Raw genomic sequence first — 13969 nt, 5'->3', positions numbered from 1 at the left:
CTAAGGGAATAAGTCTAAATAGTCATTGTTTATGTTATACAATAACAACCAATTTCTTCTCACATTACTTAAACAGAATCTTCTCTATTTGCGACCTTTGTTTCTAAGATATTGTCTGTCACACTATTGACATGCCACAATCTTGGTTTGATTACAATATGGAGTCATTACATTTGATCAGAAAAGTTAAAAGGGTCAGAAATGGAGTGTCACGTTCGTAAACCCCTCCTCTTAAGGGCGCTCCAGCCCTTTCTTGTTTGTTATTCATCTCCCGCACCTGCTCCCTGTTCCAGCCCCCTTTTCAGTTCCCCCTTAAAAGCCAGACGCCTACTCTGTTCTGGGCTCTGCATTGGTTCCTGTACCAGGCGAGTCCGGGACCTGGAAGCGCCTGGTCCCATCAAGTTTCCTGTTCCTGCCGGTTCCGACCCGGTTCCCGTTTTTCTTCTGTTCGTCTTGGATGGACCGCCTGGTTTTGGATTTTTGCCTTCTCTTGGATTCCCCCTTGGACTCACTTCTGGACTGTTTGCCACGGTCACACCTCCCCCAAACACCAACACACCATGGACACGCCCCCTGTTTTCATTCCTGACCCCTGCATGCTTTTTTTCCCGTGTTTTCCTCACTTACCCCGGATTGTGTCGTCTGCATAGGGTCCGGAAAGAACGCTTCCATTACATGGGGTAGTCCTGGACTATAGGTAAATCATTACATGGTTTACATGATTAAAAAGTGAAGTGGTGTTGCTTCATTTTAAAAAATGAAAATGCACCTTTTGGTGTAATCAGCATTTCTTTCCATATTAAGGACCATATTAAGGGTTGTAATCTGCTATTCTAGTTTGAAGGTATTCCTATATTTCTATAATACAAGCTCTTTATTCTACTAAGCAAGTGAGAAGAAAATGTTTTTCAGTGAGACAATATTTATGATATGATTTTCTCAGATATTCAGAAACCTCAGAAAATGAAATTAACTTTTATGACCTGGGTATTGTAAAAAGAGTTTGATTTGTCCAGTCCTCTTTAAGGCACATAGATAATTATGTATGTATATGTTTTTGATAGAAATATTTTTAAATTGTCCTTTCTATTACATTATAAGCTGAATATGTCACAGCGTACACTACTTTCAGATGATGAATGAATACTGTGTTTTACATCTCTCCAGTGATATGTCTGTTCACATAATATTAACACTTGAAGAAATGGTTGTCATCATAAGTATGATTGACCAAATAAAAATGGGAGAGAATGTATCTTTCATTTTCCAAGCCATTTTAGCTTGGATATGCATTAGGCTGAGATGTACAAGAACTATTACTTACTTCCTTTGATGTGCCAGGTGGAAAATTTGCTTTGCAGGCAGGTAACACAATACATAATACATTTAAGACAACATGAACCCATTAAAAAATAAGAAACATGCATTCATAAGATGAGGAAGACAAGTTAGCAATTTAATTTTCACAATTTAGTTCCAAAACAAAGACAATGGGTCATCAGTGTGTGAGATAGATACATAAATGCATGCATGATGAAAAAAAGCAACTAATTAACCACAGAGGTTAAGTATAAATAAAATGTGTAAATACAATGAGTCATGAGATCAACAGCTCATCACATTTAATTAAACATACATGCCCTTTCACTGTAATCTATGAGCTGGCAAGAATAAAAGAAGTACTGTAAGTTACTGAACTAATGCATTTTAGTACTCCAGATCTGGTACTGCAAAAGTTCTAGGGGTTAATCCAGCAATCAGCTAACATAAGAAACATGAAAAGCATTAAAAATTTCATTTCACTTTGTTCAAGATTGACCTATATCAGCATGGGTGCTTCTAGAGAGCAGATGTAGAGTAGTAGAGGAGTCTATTGCCATATGTACGTGTACACTGGAATTCTTATTCTCTCTCTAATTGTTAATGGTATATTATTTATTTTCTAATATAAAATAAATGTCTTAGTAAGATGTAAATAATACTAATCCAAATACTAATTCACAGGATGTTCAGTTTCAGTAGATTGATTAGATCTTAAGGCAATAGAGAAAAGAAATATGTATAAAGTATTTGGTGCAACTCGACTTGATGAGGGAATGGCAGCCAATCTTAGAAGATAAGACGCATGTGCTATGGGAAGATCTGGGAACGAGACTTACTGTATATAAGACTGCAGTAGGCGAGAGGAAGAGTGTGAGATTAGGATCTAACCATCCAACTGAACGTCTGTTATGAACACTATTATATATAGAATAAATATAGAATAAATTCTGTGTTTGAAAGTTCAGCAGGTTGGGTTTTTTAACACCATTTTCGAAGTCAGAGTGGATGGGGAAATTTGTAACATTACTTCTCCTCAAGACTAGTACTGTATGTAAAAAGTGAAGAACAAAGAATCAGTATTTTGTATTTGTATATTAAGGCTATTTTATAACAGTGGCCTCCAAATGTAGAGAGACAACAAAGTCAAAACATTTTTTTTCAGTCAAGCACTACATATCCAAGCTATGACATGACCTCCACCATGCTTCATAGATGAGGTGATGTTTTTTGGAGCATCTGCAGTTCCATTCTCCACAGTTTAACATTTCCATAACTTTAGTAAAGTCTGTGTTGGTCTCATCTGTCTGCATGACTTTGTTCTTAAGCTCTTATAGCTTACATTTGTACTGCCAAGCAAATTCTAATCTGCCATTTATTTTCTTGATGCTGATGAGAGGTTTACATCCTGAGGTGGATCAGTTAGACGTTTGCAGTTTCCTCTTCTTCAGATTGCAGATTTTAATGCCTTCACTTCAGAATTTGGAGGTTGTTGGTGTTTAAGGTTGTCCTTGACTGATACTTTTTCAGCCATCAACTGTTCTTGTTTGTTACCCTGGTTGGGTGATTGGTATTTTAACCTGTGGTTTCTTTTTCTTCAGTATATTCTAATTGCTGATTTTGGTATCCCCACTTTCTGTGCTCTGGGTGTAATTGAGGTGTAATTGCCTGTTTTTATGTAACAAAAGGTCCTTTAGTTTTCTTTTTTACTTTTAATGATGGATTTAAAACACTGAAGTCAGTGTAAGCAAGACAAGTCAATAGGATGCTATACAGTAGATCTTTTAGGAGTGCCTAAAAGCAGCCTGTTGACCCTTTACTTTTGCCCAAAAAAACAGTTTAACACTATCAATCTGTTTAATTGACCCAGGAGGGTACAACTGATCTGACATTATTAAAATCGAAATACATAGTGTTGTAGTGCAGCCACTGCTGAGCGGTGCTGCAGCGAGATGGCAGGTCGCGCCCCAAGCACAAGACTTCGGGGATCTTCAGGAGATTATTGGCGAGACAAGACAGAGGGGAGGCAGTGAGTAGGGCACAGAGAGAGAGAGAACTGCACAGGCAGGCTGAGGTTAAGGAGCGATTGAAGGCTGCAGTTCACAGGATGAGGACTGTCTGCAGAGAAAAGGGCAGGAAGACCTGCAGTATATAGAATCTGTCTGGAACAGCAGACCACAGGGTCTACTTACAGAGAGAGAACGTCGAGAGGATACGAACAGCGGGACTAGCAGGAACTGCAGCAGGGACGGCGGAAGGTCGAATACTGGAAGTGCTGGTGAGGGGGTTTTGGGAGAGGCGAGTCTCCACTGGGGCGGGGCTTGTTCAACTGTGAATTGTTCAATTGAAGAAAAGTTGTCTTTTTTTAGACGTGTAAGCAGTAGCCCTACAGCAGTAGGAGCTCAATGTCTCCCATCTATTGGAGAGTCCTGCTTAATTAGGTGAATGACCAGTGGATTGACTACCCAACAACACAGCTGGTCTAACTGTGTGGCAGCCCAACTGGTGGATGGCTGAGCCCCTGGGCAAACACGCTGGTCACCCCTGGCTACAGTGGGATGTGACACATACTGTATGACTTACAATTAGTAGTCATTTGCTTTTCTAAGAGAAGATTATTATTAGGCCTCACTGTCCCAGTACCTTTGTAGGATAGTGTATGTTATTGAAGTCTTTGAAAAGTAAAGCTACATGACTTATAAAGACAATGACAATTGTTCTAAGTAATTTTAAATGAATGGAAAAAAAGCTTTATGGGAGAGTTGTGTAGATGAACCCATTAATCTACACAAGATAACAATTTACATTAATGTTAATGTTAAAGGGGATTTACTATATTCTTGTAAATTAGGTAACGTGTAAAATTGAATGCTAGCATGCAAAAATGAACATGTTATGCTTTCTTCCTGTAGTGATTGTGCAAAGACATTTTGTGTCACAAAGAGTTTTACTGTTTTTGCACTTGCTTTTGTAAATTTCTTTATGATTCAATACATTTACCTTGGATTGTAGCATCTCGATATAAGTCCTCAGTTATTGTGTAATTAATGTCCACCACTGCATTGATACTTTTTATTCCATTTAAAAAATATATATAAGAGAACAATTCTATACTAAAGTATACAGGCAGCTTCAGCTATTGACTGAAGAATTGCTTCCACACTCCCACAATCCTCCGGGTAAAAACATAGCTATGAATTTTCCCATCTTGAAAGGCCTTAAACTTTCCTCTTATTTCTCCAGTCCACGTATTTCTGCTGATTTAAAGAGGTCACCTGAGTTCACATAGTCAAAGTATTCTGAATCAAGTTCCTATGCAGTTTCTGTCCCAGGCTAATAACATTAATTTCTTGTAATCTTTCTGTGTATTAAATTCCCCTTAGACCAAAGAACAAGTAGCTTTTTTTGTAAGCCTTTAGAGCAGCAATATCTTTTTTGTGATATGGTAAACACAATATTTAGAGCAGGGTCTAACTAACACATTGTACAGTAGATACTGTATAATTCTTTCCTCGATTTTATTTGTGTACTCTCATTGATGCATCCAATCTCTTTATAGGCCTTTTCATGGCTTCCTTATAAAGAGTCGAATGGAAAAAGGTTAAAAGTTAACATAAATGCCTTGGTCTAGTTCGTACTGTATTTTGCTGATTCTGGTTCAGTACCACCAGTTTGATATTTGAAATGCATGTTCTTGCTTCCTTCATACAGTATATTACCTTACATTTATCCATGTTCAATTTAATTTGCCAGAAAATGTCTCTGCCCAGAGTTGAATTTTGATACCACCAGATGTCTCCAAATTTAGCCACATGCTTGATTTTGATCTGAAATGTGATTTTAGCAAAAAATAAATGTTCATTCAGTGTATATGCATATTCGAAAACATCACAATGCGTGTATTACATTATATATACTGTACAGTACATACTACTGGATGTAACAAAATTGTATCTTTTCAAAATAATTGCATAACTTTCTAAAATAACAATGTTCAAATATATTTGCATCCTAAATACAGTATATATGTTGAAAATATCTGTTATAAGGTTATCCTAAAAGATATTTTAATTAGCCAGTATGTTCATAAAACTACAGAAGCATTAAAGAAGCTTCTGACAGTCACCTTGATAACCACTGGGCATTAAAGGAGGTACATAAAGCAAAATAGCCAGTACCACTTTATCATGGGGAAAGTCAGACTTGTTTAAAGACGTAAAAGACTAACAACCTCTCCAACTGTAGTGATGGCTATAAAACTCTTTAAACATCCCACTATTGACTGTGAAGTCACTATGATGTTCAATGCTAAAGGGATATTTTCTACTCTACTGGGAGGAGAACATAAAAAAGAGTTGCTCAAATGTGCAGTCTTATACTGTAAGTGGTATAGGAGGATAACTAGTACCCAAGGGTAAAATTCAGAAGGATACAGTGTCTTCAAAACTATTATTTGAAGTTGTCCTCTTTAATCTGAGGTTGCTTGCAAAGGTCCATGGCTGTATAAATAAAAATAAACAGGCAGATTCTGGACTATCTCTGAAGACCAGTGGGACGACATCATATTGCACGTTGAAAACTCAATTATTCAGTATGAAACACAAACTCAGTTTTTGTACAGTCACACCAAAAGCAAACTTAGCATTGAACAGTAATACTCATGTTTCTTCAGTGAAGAATAGAAATGGATCTGATTGCTTTGGGGATGTTCTGCATCCTCTGGTCCCTCTTGTCTAAGTTAAAATTGATCATTGCCGGGAAACGCTAGTTTTCAAAATAATTCATTATAGTTGGAAGTTACTTTTATAAGGGATTACTTTTAAAATAACAAGAAATTGGGGAAAACAATTTTAAATAACACCGATCTATGTAGTTTATGTATTTTGCCATGTAAAGTAATACATTACTGTTACAGGCTGGAGTTCAGTGGGGTAGGTTTATAAAGCATCCACAAGGTAGCCACACCCTTTATTGCTTTAAATAGACTAAAAAAATCTCCAAAAAAGCTGTTCTGGACAGTCCTTAGTTGTTCAGGCTGCGTTCACAAAATTGTTCTTCCTTAAGGCTCATTCGGCTCAAGAGGTTCAGTCAATGTCTCTGACAGTCAGGGGCTCCCCTTTGGATCCCCGGTGTGTCACATCTCTAGCCTTTCCCAGCTTCATCAGATACTGTGTATTGATGGGAGAGCACATCTTTATAGAGAGGAGCAGCTGTTCAATATCAACACCATAAACACCAACAGATGTGTCCTCTCAGGTGGTGATTAGCTGACTGCCTGTCACAATTAGCTCTAAAAAGATCCATTGCACAATTTATTTCTAACTGTAACAAATAACTCTTGTAAAGGTCTCTTTTTGTAACACAGGTATTTTTGCCAAACTAGATTTTTCTCTCAGGAAGCTCAAACCTGGTTACAAATAACAACCTGCAGGAACACAACTCACCTCCAGAGCAATTACCAAATTAAAAAGGAAGCATAAAATCTACGTTCTTTATTAGAACATTTGTGGTATGAACTAAAGAATGTATTTCACAAGCACACATTTTGAACTACAATTCTAAGGAGCAGGAGTTGTGCATGAAAGAATGGTCAAAAATCCCTATTGAAAAGAGCCTGAACCTAGTTAAAGCTTTGCATTCTGTATATTGTCAAAGCTACAGGAGAACTGGCAGAGTACTCATTACTTTGGTGTTATTCATTTTGAACATCATTTAGGAAGATGTCTTGTTATGTCTACCGCTCCGTTGGACAGGAGAGGTGGGCCTTGGGGAGGTGACGCACCCATGTGTGAGGCGAACGTCACAGGAGGCAGGGGAAGTAAAGCAAACCAGGAGCAAGGGCTGAGGAGGGGGGAGCTGTGGCCAAGCAGATCAAGAGTGCGCACACTGGGGCCGGGCTGCGCTGTACAGGCATGCTCGCTAACTGGAGAGGGGCTGTCTGAGCAGCGCACATGGGCTGCCAGCGCGCTGTCAAGCGTTGCTCTTCCAGTTCGAGGCTGTGCAGGCAAAAGCCAAAGCCAGAAAGGGCAGTCGAGATGCTGTCCAAATCACCGGGGGGAAACCATGAGAGTAGGTCTATCAAGCCAGGATCCAAGCCAAGATACTGTAAATGGTCCAAGCTGTGTGGGAAATCCAGTAGGAGAGTCAGGAAGAGCCAGGTCAGGAATCCAAAACGAGCACTAGAGACCGAACACAGGAATTGCAACTCGGGAATGTGGAAACAGAGGTAGCAACCAGGGAACCAATGCTTGGGAACAAGCAACAAGGGAACACAGGAACAAAGAGAACATTCCAAGGAGGAGACCCTCAGGAACACTCCACTAGTTAGCGGTCTAACCTGACTTTAACGTTTCGGCTGTGAAGCCTTCTTCGGGTGTCATCGAAAGAGGAGGAGGAGCCGAGATATTTTTTCTTTTCTTCTCTGTTCAGCATGGAATAAATCTTTACTTGTTCCTTTAAATTTATTTTGCTGTGTATTACGTATTGTTTGCTGACCTGCGTGTGTTTCTGTCTCTTCAGTTTTCAGGACTCTACTTGCTATCTTTTTTTATCATCATCCTGGGGCTGGTCCTGTACTCCTCCTCTTCCACCTACGTGGCCCAGGACCCTCGTGTCTACAAGCAGTTCCGCAATCCCTCAGGGCCAACGACAGACACCCCCACCACTGGGCCTCTGGAGCCCTCTGTCACGTACACCAGCCTGGGCCAGGAGACTGAGGAGGAGCCGCGGGTCAGAGTGGCCTGAGCAGGGCAGGGGCTGGGGCAGGAGCTGGGGCAGGGGTAGGAGGAGGGGGCAGCACGGGGTCACTGCCATCATCCACGGCCCCACCCTCACTGTCTGTAGAGAAAGAAATTCACTGGATGAAAAAAGCAAAACGTAGCAGAAAAACAAAAGTACACTGTGATCACAAACTGTGAAAAGTTACTGGTGACATGAACATTTTTTAAAATATATATGTATCAGCTCTTGACATTTTTATGATATATAGAAGCATTTGCTGTGGGTGTCCAAATGCTTAATTTTGTGTGTGTATATATAAACATAACATTCATAATTTTTGGTTAGGTACTTTGTCAGGGCTTAGAGACAAAATCCGTAGGATGTGCTGTTTAACGTGTCGAATCATCAAAAATTCAAGTTAGCTTATTCTTAGACTTTGTTATGGAGGTACACATGAACACAGTTCCAAAATTTGCTGACTTATAAAAAGAATTAATATTACATCATTTGTGCAGAGCCAGTATTCATTGTGAATAACTATTTGATATTTTAGCAGCAGAAAAATGTAATCATATTCCATTTATATATAGCAATGGCATATTGGTTTTCTTGGTGATATCTATTAATTTCTGATGGTTCTATACAGTGGGTCTAGACTTGCTCATTTTCAATATGTTTTGCCAAATTAGATCAAATTGTAGACTAAGAAATTCATTTCTTGAAAAAACTGTTTTAGTGCTTTTTCTTCATTATAACTTTGTTTTAATTCAAGCAGATTTCTTATTGAAAACAAAATGTTACCTCATAATTATGTAAGGTCAAACCCAATATCCAATATCAAAAAAGACATTCAAATGTCTTGATATAACTTTAAAATGATGCTTCTCATATGTGTATTACTGAGTTTAAAAATATAAAGTGTGGATGTTTTGGAAAAGGTTATTCAGTGTTGACATTTGTTTTTTGTCTCCTTCAGTAAATACAAAATTCTGCCCTAACCCTAACCCTCACAACATGATTGACAGTGTCTACGTGAGACAGACGTGTCCATTTTCTAGCTTTTTAAAAGCTATTTGATTAATAAGTGAAAACCTTACAATTAGGTGCATTTTCCAAAACCGTAAAAGTGTTCCTGAAGAAACAGTAGAATCTTAGATGCAACTGTAAAATTTACTTTAAAGGGTCAGAGAAATATTTTCATACTCTTTTCTCCTTTGAAAAATCCGCTTTGAAAATGGGCCAGCCTGAGTTTCTCTTTGAAGAGTCCACTACTGCAAATACAGGGTATATTTGAATTTCTGTATGTGTTTGCATACATATAGTTCTCACCTTGTCCTACTTTGTAGAAAGGTTGTGTAGTTTTAGCTTACATAGAAAAGGGATAGTTGTCTTAAAGGATCAACTGAAGAAGGCTCAGTGAGTACAAGGATATTTCCCTCATCTAGTAATTCCCAATAAATATAACCTGGAGCCTTACTGAGACAATGGAGCATTACTGAGACATCTTGTTCGGCAGAGCATCTACTGAGGGAGGCAAAGATGATGCCTATTTTACTCAGATTGACAGTGTGAATTTTATGGACACCTTTCTAAGCATTTTATAAGACAACAATTCCCGGTCATTCAGTGTTCCTGTGGGATGAGTGCAGCTCTGCCTGTTGATCTTAGGCTCCTTGCACACACAGCACAACTCAGGCTCAGGTCCTCAGCCCCAGCAAAGTCTCACCCTGTCGAGGTTCAGAGGGACGTGATGTCACTCGCTCAGCGCAGTCCTGCTACACTTGGGAAAGAATAAATGCAAGGATAATGACATTTATTGTCTAACAGAATACATTTTTAGTTGCTTATTTAAAAATGTGTATAGACACTGGGGCACTCATTTCAGGATGTTAAAATCCTTTTACAGTATGACTTTGAAGTTGTCTTCCCTTTTGCACATGATGGTATACCGATGGGTTATCTAGAGAACTGCACTTTGGACATTTTTTACCTCCTGAAGATGTTGCATGGTATTCAAAGAATGACAGGGACAAGGTTACATATTTCTTGTTCTGCTCAGACTATATCCAAGGATCCCGTGCCACAGGTGCAGAGCTAGAACGATATCTTCAGACTCAAAAATATGATGACCTTATCACCTTTCTTCTGTCTTCTTTTTTAAAGTGTTAATTTTAGAGTTTGAATCTGTCTCAGAAACCTATTAATGATTTGTTCATTTAAATTAGTGAAGTTGTAAAGATGGGACTTGAATGCAACAATAGCAGAAACAAAACCAAAAGCAGTTATGGCCACAGTCTGATATAAAAATCTAAAAATGATCACTTGTGCAAACCAAAGGCAGCACTAAGTCTCCAGATGAGCTGCACCAAGCCGGTTCTCTTTCTTTCCTTATAGTGAAATTCCTTTCTCTAAATTCAGTGGGGGCTTTATGTTTTTCAAACCATGACCTGAAGATAACCATGGCTGTGTTCCATTATTGTATTCTTCAATAATACATGGTGTATACATTTCTTGTATTTATATTTTGTAGTGCCCTTTGTTTTCTTTGGTTATATTTTAATCCCTAGCAAATATTTAGTCACAAATTACAACTTTATGGCTATTTCCTTAAACCACAATTTCTATATATTTCTTTAAAATACAATAGTTACTAACAAGTTAAAAGTTACTGATGGTTTACATGTGCCATTTGAAATATTTTTTTAACAAAATATGAATCCAAATGCCTTGTGTGTAAGGAATTTGTTATAAAGGTTAAGATATAATTGTTGAAGCAGCCATTCCTGTTTTTGCACACTGAGTTAATGTTCTCCAGAAGCACACTGCATACTGAAAGTTTAGGTATTTTATTGGTTTCCAAAAAGGAAAACATATTGCTGAGGATTTTTTCTTCATCATAACTATTGTGAGACCCACAGATAAAGTACAGTACATGCCCTTGAAAAAGTGAACTAGAATGATGCAAAAAGAGAGAGAAATAGCATCATCCGATGAAGGTATAGATTAATAATACATAGCAGAAACACTACTGAAAACCATGTAACCGTCAACTGCAATATTTAAAAAACTGACTTAGCTGGATGTGAAAGTAAGTCTCAGATAGATTACAGAAGCCTGGTGATCATTTCAAAGTTACACAATAATAAAAAAAAATATTGTGAAAAGATCTGAAATGTACTTTATTCTAATTTTAAATCATAAATTTGATAAGCTCACAACCATCAAGACGTACAGGAACACTGCTTGAATGCTACAGTAACACACTTCAGACAATGTTTAAGCTCTGGTATGAGCAGTTGACTGTAAGGCTTATTAAAGATTTTGTAAAGAGCATAATAACAACAAATGCTCTTATTTTGACTTCAGAATTCTAAAAACCCTGATGATATTGGATCTCTTATATTCAAAAACCCAGCTAATAACTCAACCATCTAATTCTACACAATCATGTACTGATACCAAAATTCTGCAGTCTTTGGTAAAGTTGCAAGTAAATTTTGATTATGTTTTATATTTTTTTATCATAGCATCTTGTATATGCATTTCAAATTAAATTTCACTAGGAGTCTCATACTAATTAAATATTAAAGAGCGCAGTTTTTCATGAATCCGTTGTGAATGCATCTTTTCAAACACCATACATATCTGTGTCTTTATTTAAAAAAATATTTTAAAAAAAATGGAACTTTGTAGGCAGGTGCACTATATGTTCTATAATTAAATTAATCTGTCCAGTTCTTCCACAGCCAATTGTCTTGGGCAGGGGTCGCTTGCTGTATTGTTTCTGGAAATAAAGCAAGATGATTTGACATTCACTTCATTATGACCAATAGAAAATGAATGTGTTTAGCTTTGGAAGTTAAGAAAAGGGTTCTTGGTATGTTAAACAGGCTATTGTGTTCAACAAATATACAGTACAGTATTGTGCAAATGTTTGAATCTGTTTTGGGTTTATAAAATTGATCTGGAATTTTCCAACACAATAATAATCCAAAACATTGTCAATAGGTTTTAAAGGCATTTAGAAACCAACTAGAAAGCATATGATTCAGACCAAGAACATATGGAATTGTTCAATTAGAGAAAAATAATGGGAATTCAGTGAACCCAAGCAAGTAAAATGTTTTAATGGCACTTAGTGTAAAATGTGCTGTGTGGTACTCCAGTCAGACACTGGAAAAAGTGAAGCAAAGATATAAAATGTTCATCAAATTGTTTATGACTTATATTGCAATGTTTTCACAGATTTGGTGTTAAAGTGATTTATGTAGCATTTATTAAAAATAGCATGATATACAGTAACACTAATTGGTTAAGAAACCTTTGTGTCATTTTTGCACAGTACTGTATAGTATGAGGTATACAGTAAAAAAGAGATGTGCATCACATATCTTAGAAAGATAACTCTCCATTGTGTACTGTATGTAGACTTCGATTTAAAGAAACTAAAACCTCCTGCTGGTGTAAACTGTAAGACTGTACATTCCAGCTAAATAAAGAAAAATAAAGGAGAATGAAGCTCAACCAGTATTTTGTTTTTTTAAAAGCGCATTTGCCAATATAAAAGACAGCATTTCAGTTTTTGCACCACTATATGTTTAAAAGAGATGTTGTCTAGTGTAACTTAAACTTATTGTGCTATTAACATTTAGACAATTGTGTGCATCTTATTTTATTTAACCATCTAGGAATATTCAGAAATAGTTATGTTTACATGCTGTACCCCATGGGTAATTCTCTTTTGTTAATAAATCCTTATAGAGCACACGTAACTCAAGATTTCAAATGGAAAAAGAAAACCAAAATCTGCACAGTTTCTGTGAAAAAAATATACTTTTTTGATATTTGCATGCTCTTAATGGATTGGCTGTGAAAATGTTAAACCTGTATGATGTTTTCAAATAAATGCTTTCTGAAACTAAAGTAGATAATTTGTTCTTTACTTATCATCCCTAAGGATCCGAATTAAAGTGCCTACTACTGTATGTTGAATCACATAGTAAGAATTGAATGCATCTGTCTTGAGTCTCTCGTGGCATACAGGATTACAACAGGCTGTCACCCAGAAGCAATAAAACTAACTCAGAGCATCTTTCATCTTGTCACGATAAACGTGTTCAGGCTAATGTTACATGTTTTAGCTTGCATACATTTAACACTAAAAAAGTCAATTTATGGAAAATGACTTGAGTTTTACTATGCTACATCAGCCATTAAATTATTTAATTATATAATGTGTACAGTAACTATCTGAACAATATGTTAAGAACTACAGTATATAATAAAAGTATCATCACTAAAACAAACCCATTTTCTGAGGCGATGTTCCCAGGAATGTTCCACCTTCATTTCTCCTTAGTGGCAAGTTTATTTTTTCTATGTGGGCGTGTGTTTACTTTGCATTTCATAAGCTACATTAGTTAATATGTAATAATAATATATATTATTTTCGAAAAGAAAAATGGAAACAGTACTGCTTAAAAGAGTATTAGAGTATTAAGATGCTGAGATGCTTACCTTTTCTGTGTGTCATAGTGAATGGCAAGAAGTGAAAACCAAAAAATATGGGGGAAAAGGAGATACAGAAACTGAAGAAAAGATGCTTACAGTACATCTTAATACCCCTAACTGAAATCTCTAAATCTAATCTCATATGCATGTACTTTTGCTGGTAAATATCCTAATGTGCAAAATTGAATGACATAGAACGAGTTTGCTGTGTAAAGACAGGGCAGGAAAACTGAAAAGCATGGGAAAATTGAGACAGTTTAAAAGTATACAGTAGATGTAATATGCCTAACTTAAATCTTAAATATTAGTAAATATTCCTAATGTACAGAAAAGTGGAACCATCCCCAGTCCGTGCGCTGTTTTCAGTTCTTTATAATTAACTGCGTGTTCTTCATTATATTATCAGTAATCATAACGA

The 13969-nt window shown here is 36.9% G+C and overlaps 1 protein-coding gene across 1 annotated transcript in view; it reads left to right on the top strand.

The window, feature by feature from the left end:
• Nucleotides 1-12958, top strand: part of slc35f1 (solute carrier family 35 member F1) — a 195491-nt gene extending 182533 nt beyond the window's left edge. The window contains exon 8 of the mRNA XM_088907661.1: nucleotides 7840-12958. Within this exon, the coding sequence (XP_088763787.1) occupies nucleotides 7840-8064 (225 nt within the window). The 3' untranslated portion in view covers nucleotides 8065-12958. The remainder of the gene's footprint in view (nucleotides 1-7839) is intronic.
• Nucleotides 12959-13969: the final 1011 nt, after the last annotated feature.

This window comes from Atractosteus spatula, chromosome 2 (assembly GCF_055471065.1).
Source record: "Atractosteus spatula isolate fAtrSpa1 chromosome 2, fAtrSpa1.hap1, whole genome shotgun sequence".
Taxonomy (NCBI): Eukaryota; Metazoa; Chordata; class Actinopteri; order Semionotiformes; family Lepisosteidae; genus Atractosteus; species Atractosteus spatula.
Note: the sequence above shows the minus strand (reverse complement) of the source record. Positions and strands in the feature narration are given on the sequence as shown.